The sequence below is a fragment of the Dipteris shenzhenensis genome, chromosome 24 (genome assembly GCF_047967505.1).
Source record: "Dipteris shenzhenensis isolate YYH24624 ecotype China chromosome 24, Dip_SZ_1.0, whole genome shotgun sequence".
NCBI lineage: Eukaryota > Viridiplantae > Streptophyta > Polypodiopsida > Gleicheniales > Dipteridaceae > Dipteris > Dipteris shenzhenensis.
In genome coordinates, this window is record NC_141619.1 from 4,642,254 (window position 1) to 4,658,225 (window position 15,972).

At 46.4% G+C, this 15,972-nt stretch overlaps 1 protein-coding gene across 2 annotated transcripts in view; it reads left to right on the forward strand.

Annotated features, from left to right (window-relative positions):
• The window catches only part of LOC147886109 (putative 2-carboxy-D-arabinitol-1-phosphatase), a 102,957-nt gene that overhangs the window by 21,669 nt on the left and 65,316 nt on the right, over positions 1-15,972 (forward strand). The window contains exons 2-3 of one of the 2 annotated variants that reach the window (XM_087395504.1): positions 11,927-12,153; positions 12,299-12,418. In XM_087395504.1, the coding sequence (XP_087251630.1) occupies positions 11,927-12,153; positions 12,299-12,418 (347 nt within the window). The remainder of the gene's footprint in view (positions 1-11,926; positions 12,154-12,298; positions 12,419-15,972) is intronic. The other variant, XM_087395505.1, reaches the window with a different exon arrangement.

Below are 15,972 nucleotides of genomic sequence, written 5' to 3' on the forward strand. Positions count from 1 at the left end.
ACTCAACCACTACGGAGTTAATGTGGTTAAGGAAGCTTTTGCATGACTTGCATCATGCACAGGATGGCGAAGCAAACTCTATCTTCTGTGATCTTTTATACCCAGACACATGAGAGTCCAGAGAGAGGACTGCCCAATGTGGCAGGATATACATGGGAGTCAGCCCACCGGAAGGAAATGAGGGGAGACAGTCGAGTGCGTGGCTCCGGAGGAGTAGCCATCCTCTTCAGATCACATTTGAGACCCCTCATTTCAGTGGTTCGGAAGAGGAACACGCGCGACATATGTGGGTCCGTGTCTAGATACCTGATGCCCGACCAATCTACATGGCAGTGTGCTACTTTCCCCCAGATACATCACATTATGCACACGCAGTCACTACGAAGGGACACAGCTCATATGAGACGACACATGATGATCTCATTGAGTTCTCCAGACTAGGAGACAGCCTCCTTCTTGGTGACTTCAATGCACGCACAGGTGATAGGCAAGTGGGCCTACTTGACTTTACATCAGACTCTCTCATAGTACCAGAACTAGACACTGCAGAGCTTGGGACAATGAGACACTCAGCAAATGCATCACACGTGACGGGATACGGCCGGCATCTACTTGACCTGGGGGCTATCCATGACCTAATCATATATAATGGCCCATAGAGATGGCCATTATCTGGTGGGTTCACTTGTTTCCTGCATGGCGGAGGTACTATAGTGGATTACATAGTCGGTCCCCTATCCTTCATCTCACGGATACACGACTTCGTTGTGCCCCCTCCCCCGCTAGGTGCTGACCACTCATACCTATCCTTCAGTATCTCCACCACTACGCCAGTCACATGGAGAGCCCCGCCCACTCCCACTTGTGTACAGGTCCACTTTGACCGGACCCTTGACCCCGTTTACATGAGCCATTTGGCACAGGAGCTCCCAGGTTTACTACTTGGGGATGAGGTAGACCTCACCCATACATTAGACACCCTTGTCATAGTGGTCACGAACGCAGCTATCAGATCTTTCCCTACGACTCGGCCTGGGCGCGTTTCAATAGGAAAGATGCCTCAGAACCCCTGGTATGATGATGAGTGCAGAGAGATGAGAGCTCACCTCACACGTGAGCAACCCCTTGGCCACTTGACACCACCTGAGGCACAGAGGATCTCACGACGGCTGACATGCCACAAGCGGCGGGCTTTCCTCACCTATAGGATGGATGAGGTGATTAGTTCGTTCAGAGGAGGGGATCCTACTATTGGATGGGGGCTCCAATCGGAGAGGAAGTCGCCTATCCCCATCACAGACTCGGGTGCTTGGCACACATATGCATGCTCTCTCTATGATGTTCCGATGTAGGCACCACCTGATATGTCCGCTATGCCCAGACCCGCCACTTGTCACTTGTTCACTGCACAGAATGTGCAGGCAGCACTCCATTGGCTACAGAACCGGAGAGCACAAGATCATGAGGGGCTACGGACGGAGCATTTCGCACCCGGGCACGAGGTTTTGGCCCCGATCCTAGCGCAGATGTTCAACTACGCCATATGCCACGGCTTTCCACCCTCCTGGAGCACTACCACCATTGTCCCAATACACAAGGCAGGTGACCCCATGGACACTGGGAATTACCGCACTCTCATGTTAGGCCACACTCTGGCCAAGATCTATGGGTCTGTACTAGAGAGAGAGAGATCAGTAGTCACAGAGGCACATGGGCAGCGTGCCCTAGGATAGGCAGGATTTCAGAGACAGTATTCCACACATCTTCACACTGAGGGCTATCATTGAGGAGGCGAGGTCGAGGCGTCAGAAAGTCTATGTCTGCTTCGTAGACCTTTGGAAGGCTTTCAATACTGTCGCACGATCCCGCATGATCAGGAGACTCCAGGAGATGCAGATCCTAGAGGTTCTGATTTGGGAGGTGATGAGCCTATGAGTCCGTCAGAGGACGAGTTCGCGCCCCAGGAGGCCTATCAGGCTAGGTGGAGAGCACGATTGGGGTGAAACAGGGATGCCCCCTCTCACTGACTCTCTTCGGCCTCTACATTGATGAGATCACATCCTTCATAGACCGCCTGGGAGGTGAGGGGTCACCGCTAGCTGATTTATTGGTACCGATACTACTATATGCAGATGACATAGTCCTCTTGTCGTCCTCAGCAGAGGGTTTACAGAGACATTTGGAGGCCCTCGAGGAGTTCTGCACAGATTGAGATCTGACAGTTAACCTTGGGAAGACCAAGGTTATGATCTTCAACACCTCATACCCTGTGCTCCATCGACATAGCTTCACTTACCGAGGTTAGTCAGTAGAGATTGTGCAGTCCTACACATACTTGGGTGCAGTTTTCACTGGACCAGCTTTCGCGATGATCCATGCAGCCCAATACGCCTCACACGAGGATATGGTGCTTTGGCCCGGCTAGAGCGTCAGTGTTTCCAGGCGCACTTCCTGGACCCACCGATGAAGTGCTGGCTTTTTGACACCCTAGTGAGACGAACTGCCATGTATGCAGCACCGTTCTGGGGGTGTGATATTTCAGCAGCAGAGTGGAAGAGATTTGAGCGGCTACAGATAATCATGGGATCCAAGATGATTCGTAGTAAGCCCTTAGTCCCCCATCAGACAGTACAGGCAGAGTTAATTATGACCCCTCTTTAGATCGATGCCACCTTTGAGAGAGTGACCTTCCTCCATAGAGTCTGGGATCTACCTCGTGAGAGGCTACCGAGACTGGCATTGGAATCCTCTATCCGTGGGTTTGATAGAGCATGGTATGCACGCGTCTCTGCTTGGTTCGCCAGTCATGGCATTCAGATGGACAGGCTCCCTCCTTTTCAGTATAGTATGGATGCACCCCCCGAGCTGATTCCACGAGATGAGATTAACCGCATCATGTGGTTAGACCTCCTCCAGCTCCACACACTTCGGACTTGGGGAGGGGACCATGATTTCCCCACCAAGACCCAGCACTACTATGACCATTTCTTGAGAGTATCGGAGGATGGCCTCATCATTAGACCCTAGTAGCTTGAGGACAAAGGAGTCTCACATGCACTGAGGATTGCCATTGGACAGGTACGAGTCTCCTCCCATCAGCTGAGGATTAAGGCAGGGAGAGCTGCAAGCATACCCAGAGAGCAGCGGACTTGTATGCTATGCACGATGGGTCAGGTCGAGACCGAGGAGCATGTTCTTTGTATATGTCCCACCTACTACGAGATCCGAGGGCGCTACCATTGCCTTTTTCAAGAGGGACACGGGTTTGGCCCACTCTCACAATTGATCCACTTCCATGATCAGGTTTCTGTATTAGGCTCTACCTGATGGAGATGCGGAGACACAGAGAGACACTACTGCGACGGATCAAAGAGCAGAAGGATGTGACCACCACATCACAGGACACTGAGGTGGACCAAGCACAGAGGCAGGTCACTAACTTCCATGCATTTGAGTCAGCTCCAGGGCACTCGGGAGTAGAGGAGGAGGAGCTAGTTGACATGAGAGATAGATGGGTCAGTAGAGGGAGTCGACACGACACCACTATTGGACGAGGGTCACGGGGGTCTCACATGCGACAGGAGACCAGAGCACACACGATTGAGGTTCGATCTATCTTAGCTCTTCTCAAAGGCGACCAACAGAGACATGGCATTACACTTGACATAGCCCATCGGATCCAGAGGTTGAGGAGACCACGCCCCCCACCACAGCGCCAGACAGCTCGACAGATGCAGATACGTGAACTCTTTGTGTCACACCAGAGAGCTATCATGGAGCCTGGATACATGGAGCCAGATCATGTTCTTGGAGCATTAGCCCTGAGCGCCTGACATGCCCCACTCATGTTACACACTATTTGGCTTTTCTGGACTGACTTGATATGATGTACTACATTAGTATTTCAGTGTATGTGTTTTCTAGTACTCAGCGAGGGCCTTAGCGAGCCCTTCGCTCCAGCCCACTGTGGCTTGTATGAGTTTACTTTGTTTCCGCACTTTTGTCCCATAGGCCCGCAAGGCCTCCCGTGGACGTTAATACATCTCTGTGTGTGTGTGTGTGTGTGTGTGTGTGTGTGTGTGTGTGTGTGTGTGTGCAGACACCACTAGGGCCCAGGACAATCCTCGGGCTGGACCCCCCCGAAGGTCTTTATGACTTGAGAAAGTTTCTGTGTACAAGATCAGCTCAGCGCTTAGCTGCTATTACAAAATTCAAACGTGAATAGATTACATAGAGCTCTCGGGCTCATTCTTTTGGCAATAGCCACGTGTCATTACTCTAACTAGATCCTAGCTACACCTCAAAAGAGCAAAGCTTTGGAGTCTCCTTAGCACTTGGTCAAGCGGGTGATCTCCTGAATGCTTGCTAGGCTCCATTCCACTTGGGTTTTCAGCCCCTCTTAGTACCTGCAACAAGTGATTAAAGCGCACAACCATGGCACCCATTAATGGTTAGCGCTTTGCATGCAAATAATAATAAGTCGACTAATCCTAGACACTGTGGGCGTCCCCACCAAGCAAACGTGTGCACATAACTTAGAACAATTTCTCTGGTTGACCAAGGTCAACCCTCTTGATCATAATTAAGAGGCTTGACCAACAGTCGAAGCGCCTTAATTATGGCCAAGTCTCTCCAACCAAGGTTGGCACATCTTGGTTAACCGAAGTTAACCCTCTTGGCGTAAGGCAAGTCTTGTTGACTGAAGTCAATACTCTCTGACCGAAGTTAGCGGTTTGGTTCTTTGGTTAACCGTAATCAACTATCTTGGCCGAAGCCGAGTCTTCCTAACCAAGGTTAGGCTTACTTAATCGGAGTTTAGTGTCTTTGACCGGAGTCAATACTTTGACCAATAAAATATAACTTTTTGAACATAATTAAATAAATGAAAGACTCTTTAATTATGGTCAAATAAATGTTCAACTGGAACTTTGACTTGGAGTATTTACAAGTTGGTGACGGTTAGGGTGACCATATTAGGAGGGGTGGGAGGCGGAGGGGGGCGAGGGGAGCTCGGGGGGGGGGGGGGGCAGGAGGCAGCATTGGATCCCCCTGCTGTCAAGATGAACAAAAACTCTGGGCCTCCTCTGCTACCATGGCCAGGTGCTCTTTTGGAGCATTGGCCATCAGATTGTTGGCAGTCTGCTGCTGGCATGTGTGTGGCTGCGGCGGGCGTTGGATCTCCGCTCTAGTGGGATCCACTGGAGGAGCGTGGGCCCTAACCTCGGGGGGATGGATCACTTGGAGGGGGTCCCCTAGCTGTTCCTTCGTGGATGCCTCTCACTCTCTCCCTGCGTCGAGCGCGCTGCCTGCGGTGCTTTGGGCCCCACTTGCTGGGCTTTTTCTTAACCACCTTGGTCCAATCTCCCTCTACCGGGGGGGGGGGAGCCCGACCTTGTCCACGAGGGTAGTCTCGGGCTAAATGGTCCATCTGCTTGCATTGTAGACACTGGCCTGGTAGGCGAGAAATCTCTCGTCTCTGTCGAAGTGTACCTCCCTCGAGGGTCCCAAGGAACCTCGGGGAGGGACTTTGGGCTCTCAACCACCAATCTAATCTTGGGGACCCCGTCATTTGCCACCACCGAAGCTGACGACTTCGGGGGATGCTCTAGCACTGCGCCGAACGCTCGTTCAATGGAAGAGAGAATGGCCCTATATTCCTTCGGGAGCTCTGGGAAGCGGAGTGTCACTGGGAAACGGGGAACATGGTGTGTCGTGTCCATGCCCTCCACCATAAAGCCATGGTACCAAGGGAAGAGGAAGACCAAGTGAGGGCCAAGGAAAATGGGACTCTGCTCCACAAGTGTCGAGGTGGTGTCGGGGGAGCGCAGCTGGATCAGGAAAACCCCTCTCCCCTAGATAGTAACCTTTAGAATGTGGTCACCCTCTAGTGTAAGGCTTGCCTGGATCCAATCCCTCACCTATCGCCTCATGGGTGTGAGTTCCACTATCCGACCCACAACCGATCTATCCTGTCGTGACTCGATTTCTTTCTTCAACTGCTACTTGTTTTTTGGAGAGAGGCCGACCTTAACAATGAGGATGCTGCCATCTAAGCTCCTCTGGCCAAACCAAGGGCCACCATCAAGGTGCAATCTACATAAAAGAACAAGCTTAAACTCACGCTGCCAAGTAGAAGGAAAAAGTGGCAGGAAAAGGGAAAAAAGGGTGAAAGGAAGGGAAGGAGCCCTCCCCAAAAACTGGCTGGAAGGACCAGCCTGCCAAAAGCGCCTTTGAGAACACCTAAAGGGGGAGTTGTTCCAAAGAGGCCTTTCCAAGGTGGGATTTCAAGAAAGATCTCTAGAAAGCCCAACCTGTGGAGGTTGTTCCAACAGGAGGAACAGCTCGCAAGGGGCTCCCTATGAAAACCTCTAATTGGGGGGGGCTGAACTGGCCCCAAAAAAATCCGACCAGCTTCGAGAAAATGCACACCAGGCCTTTGTGGGCTGTCAAAGAGCCAAACCACGGCCTCTTCAAAGGCTCCTCGCAGCTCCACAAGTGCCATGAACGCCTCCCTGCAAATCCCACTGCTCCAGGCTGAACAAAAATACCCACAAGTCTCCTGCTTGCCAAGGAACGGGCAGGGCAAAGAGGGCTCAAGTGAGGCAACTCTAGCCAAGTTCTCATTGGGGGGCACATGGGAGACCTTGTCACTCTCTTGCTCAATCACTTGGGCTGCCCCCTTGGCCCTTTTTTCCCCATTTTTGTGGCAGATGCACTGGAGTATTTCCATTGGTCATAGGTGGCTAGCTTTGTGAGGGTGCATCTCTTGATCTAGCAAGAGCAGTTTTTGGGCTTAGAGTTTGTAGATGATACAACCCTTTTTGTGGAAGTTGAGAGTCTAGAGAGGATTTGACTTTCCTTGGAGATGTATTGTTTGGCATGGGGTGCCAATATGAACTAGATTAAGTTAGTTGGTTTCTTTATAAGGTTTGAGAAGCTTCATGTTTGGGGGGCTAACCTTGGCTTTTGTTGGATTCCCTGAGGGTGGACGGCGAGATACGTGGGGTGGTAGGTGGGACTCGACATTTTAGTTGAGTAGCAAATTGCTCCAGTGCTAGAGAGTGCTCGGCCAAAGCTACTTGGCAGTGATCATGTTGGTGGTAAACTAGGTTGTTTTGATGACAGCTTGGTATATTGCCTCTTGCTGTTGCTTTCATAGGGGATGGGTGGGGCACCTAAGGTGCTTGTTGCGCAATTTCCTATGGGCAGGCTCGGATGGCACACAGGGTATTGGGGCCAAGGTCCGTATTTGGTTATGGGAGGGCATACTCTTTCGTGAAGTGCAGTTGGATACATACAAATGGTTATGGCCATTTTGGGTTGGGCATTCAAAGCGGGTACTAGAGGTGTCTTTCTTCTCCTATACCACCTCCATTGGTAGATGACTTTAGTTTGGATGTGTCTGCTTGGACCACTTCACAGGAGCAGCATTGGCTTGCGTAGCTTGGAATATTAGGGTAGCGGCATTCACCAGCATCGTTGCTTGGAATATTAGGGTAGTGCACTATAGTTTAGTGATGGGGACAACAGACTCGGCTTGCAGCCACCCTTTCAACCTTGTGAGGAGATGGTGAGTGAGAGAGAGCAAGAGAGAGTGAGAGCTGGAAGCTTGGAAGCTGAAAGCTTAGTTGCAATAGAAGAGTGTGAGAGTACAACACAATGAGAGAAAGATAAGGTTTTGTCCTAGTGACAAAACCTTAGTTCACTAACCATAGTTAGTGAACTAACTACGGTTAGGGGGAAAATCCTCTTAAAGAGGGAAAAGTGCCCCTAACTAGCTTATTATATTACATTGATCACTGCTGAATTATATCTATAATTCTAACACCCCCCTGCAGTGCCAATGTCATGTACAAGGCTGATCAATCACCAAACGGATACAAGTTCAGGGCACTGCGAAATGCCTCAAACTTTTCACGTGGTAGTGCTTTGGTGAAAATATCTGCAATCTTGTCATGTGTGGACATAAAGATCATACTGATCTCTCCTACATGCAACTTCTCTCTGACGTAGTGATAGTGAACCTCAATGTGCTTCGTGCGAGCATGAAACACTGGATTCTTTGCCACTGCAATGGCACTCTGACTATCAGTGAGAATTGGAGAAGGACCCTCCAAAGACAGATGAAGATCAGCAAATAGACGTCGCAGCCAGACACATTCAACTGTTGCTGTGAAAGCTTCCCTGTACTCAGCTTCACATGATGAGGTAGCCACTGTAGATTGTTTCTTGCTCAGCCAGGAAATGCAAGATTTACCCAAGAAGAAACAATTGCCACTAGTGGACTGCCTAGTGTCATAATCACCAGCCCAATCTGAATCACTGTAGGCATGCATCTGCAAGTCACCCCCCCTGGGAAATAGTAAGCCAAAAGACTTTGTGCCGTGCAAATAACGGAAGATGCGCTTAACTGCCTGCCAATGCATAGTTTTTGGGCTGTGCATGTACCTGCTCACCTGAGATAATGCAAACTGAATATCAGGTCTAGTGTTGCAGAGATATGTGAGGCATCCAACAGCCTGAGTCTTAAGTGTGGCATCAACTGATTCTCCTGCGTCATGCATTGTGAGTTTCAGCCCCGGCTCCATGGGAGTGGCTATGGGCTTACACTCATGCATGTTAAATCTGTCCAAGAGTTTCTGAACATACTTGGACTGAGACATAACAGTGCCACGTCTCTCATGAGAGAACTGGATCCCCAAATAAAAGTGAAGCAGCCCCAAATCTGACATGTCAAAGTTGGTTTGCAAATCAGCTTTGAAATCTGCAATTTTTTCTTCATTGGACCTTGTGAGCAGTAAGTCATCGACATAAAGAAGGATGACTAAAATTTCCCTCCCATCCATCTTGATGTAGAGGGTGCTCTCAGTAGGACTATTGTGCAGCCCCTTGCTGGTCAAAAAGGCATGTATCTTGGCATACCATGCACGAGGGGCCTGTTTCAGCCCGTATAAAGCTTTGTTGAGCCTGCATACTTGAAGTGCATTTGCTGTAATTTCAAAGCCCGGAGGTTGTTTGACATACACCTCTTCCAGCAAGTCCCCATTTAAGAAGGCTGTTTTTATGTCCAACTGATGAACATTCCACTCAAAATGTGCAGCCATTGCAATAATTGATCGGATGGTGGTCATCCAGGATGTAGGAGCGAATGTCTCCTCATAATCTATGCCCTTTTTCTGAGCATAGCCTTTAGCAACCAGCCTTGCCTTATATCTGTCAATGGAGCCATCTGGCTTCCGTTTGACCTTGAAATTCCATCGTGTGCCAATGGCATGTTTACCCTGTGGCAAGTCCACAACATCCCAAGTTTGATTTTTTGCAATGGACTGCAACTCATCGTGCATGGCATTCATCCAATGCACATTATCCTTTGCCTCTTCGAATGTGGCAGGCTCCTCCTCATCAAGGAGAGTACCTGCATATGCTGATTCCACTGAATTAGCACCTTCCATGTGCCTTGCTGCACTGCGAGTCTTGCGAGATAACAGAGCATCAATTTTACTCTCCCTGAGAGTCTGTAACAGCCAGTTTGGGACTGTTTTTGCTGCATGTATGTCTGCAATTTCTTGCTGCACCACCTGTTCCACTGCCTGTGGAGGGGGCAAGACATCCTGTGGCGGAACTGAAGCATCTGGAGGTTGCTGTAAATTCTGATTTGCATCAGAAAAATCAGCAGGGGAACCCAAGGCAATGGGTAGCAACCCCTCAAAGACATCCTCTGAAGACAAAGGCATTTGAAATTCAGCCTGAGTGTGAGCTGAATTTTCAGAAAATATCACATCTCTACTTACTATGATCTTGCGTGTAGCAGGATTGTAGAGACGGTACCCCTTGCTTTCTGCACTGTATCCAACAAATATGCATTTGATGGCTTTATCTGACAACTTGTGCCTAAATTCAACTGGCACATGTGCATAAGCAAGGCATCCAAAGACTCGGAAGTGATCCACTGAAGGCTTCCTGTCATTCCAGACCTCATAAGGAGTTTTTGTTTTTAAAGCCTTAGTGGGAGCCCGATTCAAAATGTAATTGGCACACATCAAACCCTCTAGCCAGAATTTATGAGGCATGTGTTTGCTTTTCAGCATACATCTGTCCATCTTCATGAGAGTTCTATTTTTCCTCTCAGCTTTGCCATTTTGCTGAGGGGTCAGCTTGACTGTGAGCTGATGCACAATACCCTTGCCTTTGAGAAAAGCATCAAATTCTGCAGATAGGTATTCCCCACCTCTATCCGTGCGCAATGTCTGTATCTTGAATCCGGTTTCATTTTCAACCATGGTTGAAAAGTGTTTAAACACCGTGAACACTTCAGATTTCTTTTTCAGCCCATAAACCCAAGGAAAATTGGAGTAGTCATCAATAAATGTAACGAAGTAGAGATGACCACCCAACGATGGAGTCCTCATGGGACCACAGACATCACTGTGTATAAGCTGTAATTTGCGGACAGCTTTAACTGAATCATCCTTCTTGAAGGGGAATCTATGCATCTTACCTAAAATGCACCCTTCACAGGCATGTGGAGGAGGTATCTCAAGAGGTGGCAATGCATCAACTATTGAAAACTTCTGAAGTGTCATCAAGCTGTTGTAATGCATGTGGCCATATCTGGCATGCCATAATTCTGCATTTTGCATGGCAGCTGTAGGGGTAGAAACTGCAAGAGCATGGGCTGCTCTTTTCTCAAAAATATCAAGCTGAAAAAGCCCACACAGCAGAGTACCAGATAACCTTAAGGCATAGTCAGCTTCCCTGTCTCGGACAACACATTTGTCATCCTCAAAGATGACCTGAAATCCCCCTCTGTTAAGAGTGGACACTGAAAGGAGATTTTTGGTTATGCCAGGCACATATAAGACATCTGAAAGTCTGAAAATTGAGCCATCAATGGCGGTGAGCTCAACCTCTCCTGTGCCACGTACTGAATATGATGAGTTGTTGGCACAAGTGACTTTCTTACCAACGGGAGGTGGATGCAAGGAAGTAAAAAGACACTTCCTGGAAGTGATGTGCTTGGATGCACCGCTGTCAAAATACCATGTGTTCAGTGTTTCATTAACACTGAAAGCAGATGCATCTGTAGAAGAGTCATAGCTGCAAGTCAAAAATGCATATGTATCATCACTGCAAGTGGCTATACTATCCCGAGCATCTGGAACAGCCAACCTAGAATCTGAAATGCAAGATAAAAAGGCATAATCATGTCCAACAAAGTTGGCTATAGCATCCCCACTGTCAGATGCATGAGGAGCTGAATCTGAAACAGACATACCTGAGCTGTTTTTCTTTTCTTTTGCAAGCCTTTTCCGGCATTCTGCTATGTGATGACCTGGCTTTTTGCAGTAGTGACCAAAACCCTTCTTCTTGGGCTTACTTGCATCATTTTTAGCCTTTTGTGAAGGCTGTCCTGACCCACTGGAAGGCTGATTTACTGATGTCTTTGCCTGTCCCTTTGTTTTTGATTTAAATTTTGAGAGCATGGCTTGTTCACCTTCACGTGAAGCCAAATTTTTCCTGGTCTGCTCTTCCTGAAGCAGAAGTCCTATCAACTCATGAAAAGTGACGAGTCGAAATAGCAACCATACAAGCGTTGCAAAGAAAATGGAGGTTTTCTCAATGCTTTTGTCTACGGAAGTATTTTTCCCATGTTCTTGAACAAGTCAACAATATATGTCTTGAAGAGTACTTACATTGGATAGAGATTCAAACCACCAAAAAACAAATTCAGAACCCTAAAACTTTTATGTCTTGTTGAGCTACCAAACTAATGCTAAGAGTCTAGGTGCATGTAAAGCCAAGACAAACTACTTCATTGATGAGCTCGGGAGGGGGGGGGGGAGAGAGAGAGAGAGAGAGAGAGTTTTAACACCCTTGTTTGCATAGTATTTATAGTTGTCATTTTGACTTTTTTTCTTTTGTGAAGGACACATCGACTATGGGGAAACAGGAACACAAATCTTGGTAGATGCCAAAGCATGTCCTATGCTGTCTTTGGAAAAGGAAGTAGTCAAGGGTAGTACATTGACAGGAGGTGCGTTCGACTTTTGTGGTGCAACAAAAGCACTTGTACAAAGACCATTGGGGATGGTAAAGAAGGTTGTGCTCGTGAGACACGGCCTTAGCTCATGGAATGAAGATAATAGGATCCAGGTAATATTTGGTTGAGCTTGATTCATAAAGAAGCTTGAGGCGATGATTCGTGCTACATTTGCTATTTTTCAAAGACAACTATTTGTTGTACTTGAAATTTGTTGAGAACCACATGCGAAGGTGCATGCCATTGTTGTTTGTGTAGGGAAGTTCGGATTTATCAGTGTTATCTGAGAAAGGGGCATCACAAGCGCTGAAATGTAAAAGGGCTTTGGGTTATATAGATTTTGATCAATGCTTTGCTAGTCCCATATCTCGTGCAAAGGTAAGCTTTGATTTTGATGCCTTTTGTAAATGGTGATTGCTGTGCTTTCACATCTCGCAAATGAGCATGGAGTTATATACTGTTTGTGTTGTGTTTTGTCCTATAGGATGGATGAAGGTACAATCATCTTGTGTCATATTTATGTTTGCATGATTAGCCATCGTTCTCTTTGTTGATTGCTTTGTCATGTTCTACGCCCATGTTGTGCATAGTAGTTTCCAAATTTTCATTCTCTATTTTAAGATATAAATAAGGAACTATAACCAGTTTTTGAAAACCCATGGATGACTTCTTGAATATAGAGGAGGAGGGTCTAGTACAATGTGTGAAAGGAAAGTAAATTGAAATAAGAAAACCTCTAGATGGTATTAGGTTTTGCAGGAAAGATACTAATTCCTAGGTTTGTGTTTAGTACTAACAGTAGTAGATGATGGTTTTCATTCATAACTAGGAAAATCCTTGACTAAGCGATGGATGTGATCTTTTGACTCAAGATGGGCATGCAAGAAGGGAGAGATAAGCTTAGCCTATAAGGCAAGCCAACATAGGGTTTTCAAGAATGAGACCCTTTGTAAGTGAATCACTTTGTAAGTGAAGCCATAGAGGAAGCGGGCCCTCTCTCCCATCTAGACCATTGCATATAATGAGAAATGCCAAGTGGTCTACCATGATCATAAGTATACTGTCATTGCACAAGACAAGATGCCTATCAATCTCTTCACAAGAGGAAGGGGGAGCTCTTTGAAGTGTACTCTTGAAGTTGGCCCAAGCTTTCAAGATAGCAGCCATAAGAGGGGAGGAGGGAGCCCTGAGATGGGCTGCTGGTACTATCATCCAATCTCCACCTGTGGAAGGAGAGCAGAACTATATGCATCTAATTAGAAAATCCTTCCAAGTTTATTGTCCCGGGAAGAGTACTCTGCCCACTACCTTCCATATTATATTGAGGCCTCCTTCCCATATGGGAAGGATCAAGATCTCCCTAGCCAGCTTGACTCTCGTGTCTGCTAAACCGTCTAGATCACTCTAAATTCCTTATTGGTCTTTTGAGCTGAGTAGAATGGTACCAACACAAGCAAACAAACCATGCCGTGGCCAGTGGTACTTAATTGACCACAACCACCCTAGCAAGGTCACGTTTAGATGGACTCCAAAAAAGAAGTCTCTTGGGACAAATTGCAGAGGAGAGATGCCCATAAGGGCCTGGCAGCCCAAAAACTTGATAGAAACACCCCTCTGAATCCAAGTGAAACCTAAATCAGTCCCCCAAACTACAGTGTCTTGGTCACTAATCCAAAAGCCAATATGTGTCTCTGCTGCCGAGTAAAATAAATCCAAGGCTTCTTTGAAAGAGGTGAGGTTTTATGGCATGGCATCCAAAATAAACAGCAGTATCATTAGCCAGCTCACTATCCAAGAGCTCCTCATCCTATCTCAAGGGAAGTCTTAGCCCGATAACATATGCTTGAGATCTCTAAAATATGCTCATTGCTTCAGCCATAAAGAGGAAACCCCTCTAATCCAAGCGTTTGAGAATCCAAATCGTAGAAGAGTATCCTCTAAGAAACCCAATCTACTCTGTCATAAGATTTCTCGAAATCCAAAAGTAGAAGGACAACCTTTGGCCACTTTACATATCATGGATAAGGTCTCGAAGGATGGGCTGCAAGCGCATATTGATGGCTTTGGCCAAAATGTGATGAAAAGTACCCAAGAGAGTAATTGGTCTCCATTGAGAAATTTAATCTCTGTAACCGCTTTGGGGTAAGATGAATGAGACCCTTTGTAAGTGAATCAGACATAATACCCTAGTCCCAAACACCCTGCAAGGCTGAGGTAACGTGATCCCCAATTATGTTCCAATAAAAATGATGGTCTCAACTCATTTGAGCACAACACTTGCTCTTGAGGAGGTGCAATTTATTTACTAAGTAAATGAGAGCTTGATGATCCACATGAAAATGCACCTTGTTTTCCAATGAATAATGTCTGAATTTGTGCAATGCATAGATCATTCCAAGTGCTTCTCTTTTTGTTATTGCATAGTTTCTCTCATGCTTAGTTAAGATTCTGCTGGCATAGTAAACTGGTCTGAATCACTTTGGTGTTTTTTGCTGCATAAGTACTGCACCTATTGCTGCATCAGATGTTACGCTCAAGTTGAGGTAACATGACCTCGGAAGGGTTAGTCAATATTTTCCTTTCAAGGATCAATGTTTGTATTAACTAAAGACTTGCCCATCTAACTATGCATATACAGTCAGGATGGCAGATGGAAGTTCAACTGAAGTATGGGACCAAAGGGTTACCTAGTTGGAGCTTCGAATTCAGAACTATGCTGAGAAGCTTGATTTTGAAATGACTAAGCTTGCTCAAGCAAACATAGCCCTGGGTAAGGCTTGGCATTCTAGGAAGAATCCAGCCATAGATTGGAAAAAGCATATTTATCAATTCAAGATGAATGATTTGTTGTATGTCTTACGAGGTGAAAAGGATATACCTCAAGGACCGTTGGTTTCCGTAATGGAAATTCAAAAAGCTCAAGAAGAGTTTTTGTTTCTTTGTACAGCATCGGTAGAGTCGATTGATGATTCTTCGGCTAGCACTGATGTTGCTCAAAATGGAGAGATGGCCAAGGTGGCTGATCAAATAATCGAGGAGTTCTCTAAATGTTTTAGGGATGAGCTACCTTATGGGTTATCTCCAGAGCAAAATGTTCAGTATAAGATTGAACTAATCCCGGGGGCAGAACCTGTAAATAGACCTCCCTATAGGTTGAGTTTTACCGAAGAAGCAGAGGTACGAAGACAACTGGAAGAATACCTCAAGTTGGGGCAGATTCAACCAAGTTTCTTACCTTTTGCTTCACCAGTGATATTAAAGAAGAAGAGAGATGATACTTTTCGCCTCTGTATAGATTACAGAGCATTGAATAATATCACAATCAAGCACAGGTATCCGATGGCTCGGATCAATGATTTGCTAGATGCATTACATCGTAATTTTCAGTAAGATAGATCTTAAATGTGGCTACCATCAGATCTGTATTAGAGCCGAGGATGTGCATAAAACCGCTTTTAGAAGCAGGTTTGGACATTATGAGTTTTTGGCAATGCCCTTTGGACTTACCAATACTCCAGCTACATTCGTCATGCTTATGAACAATTTACTATGTCCGTATATCGAAAAGTTTGTAGTACACTTTATTGACGATATTCTGGTATTCAGTAAAAGCATTACTGAGCATCATGAACACTTAAGAATAGTGTTCAGTACTTTGAGGAAAGCCAGTCTTTATGTAAATAAAAAGAAAACTATACTGTGTATGGTAAGACTTGAGAAATGGATCCAAAGAAACTGGCTGCGATACTGACTTGTCCAATTTTATCGAATGCATATCAAAGGATATTCCGAAATAGTATCGCCATTGATTGATCTGACCTCAGATAAAGAACCTTTTATATGGGGACAAAATCAACAGGAAAGTTTTAACACCTTAAACAAGCTGTGGTCTCAGGACCGGTGTTAAAAATAGTTGATCCCCAGTAACCGTT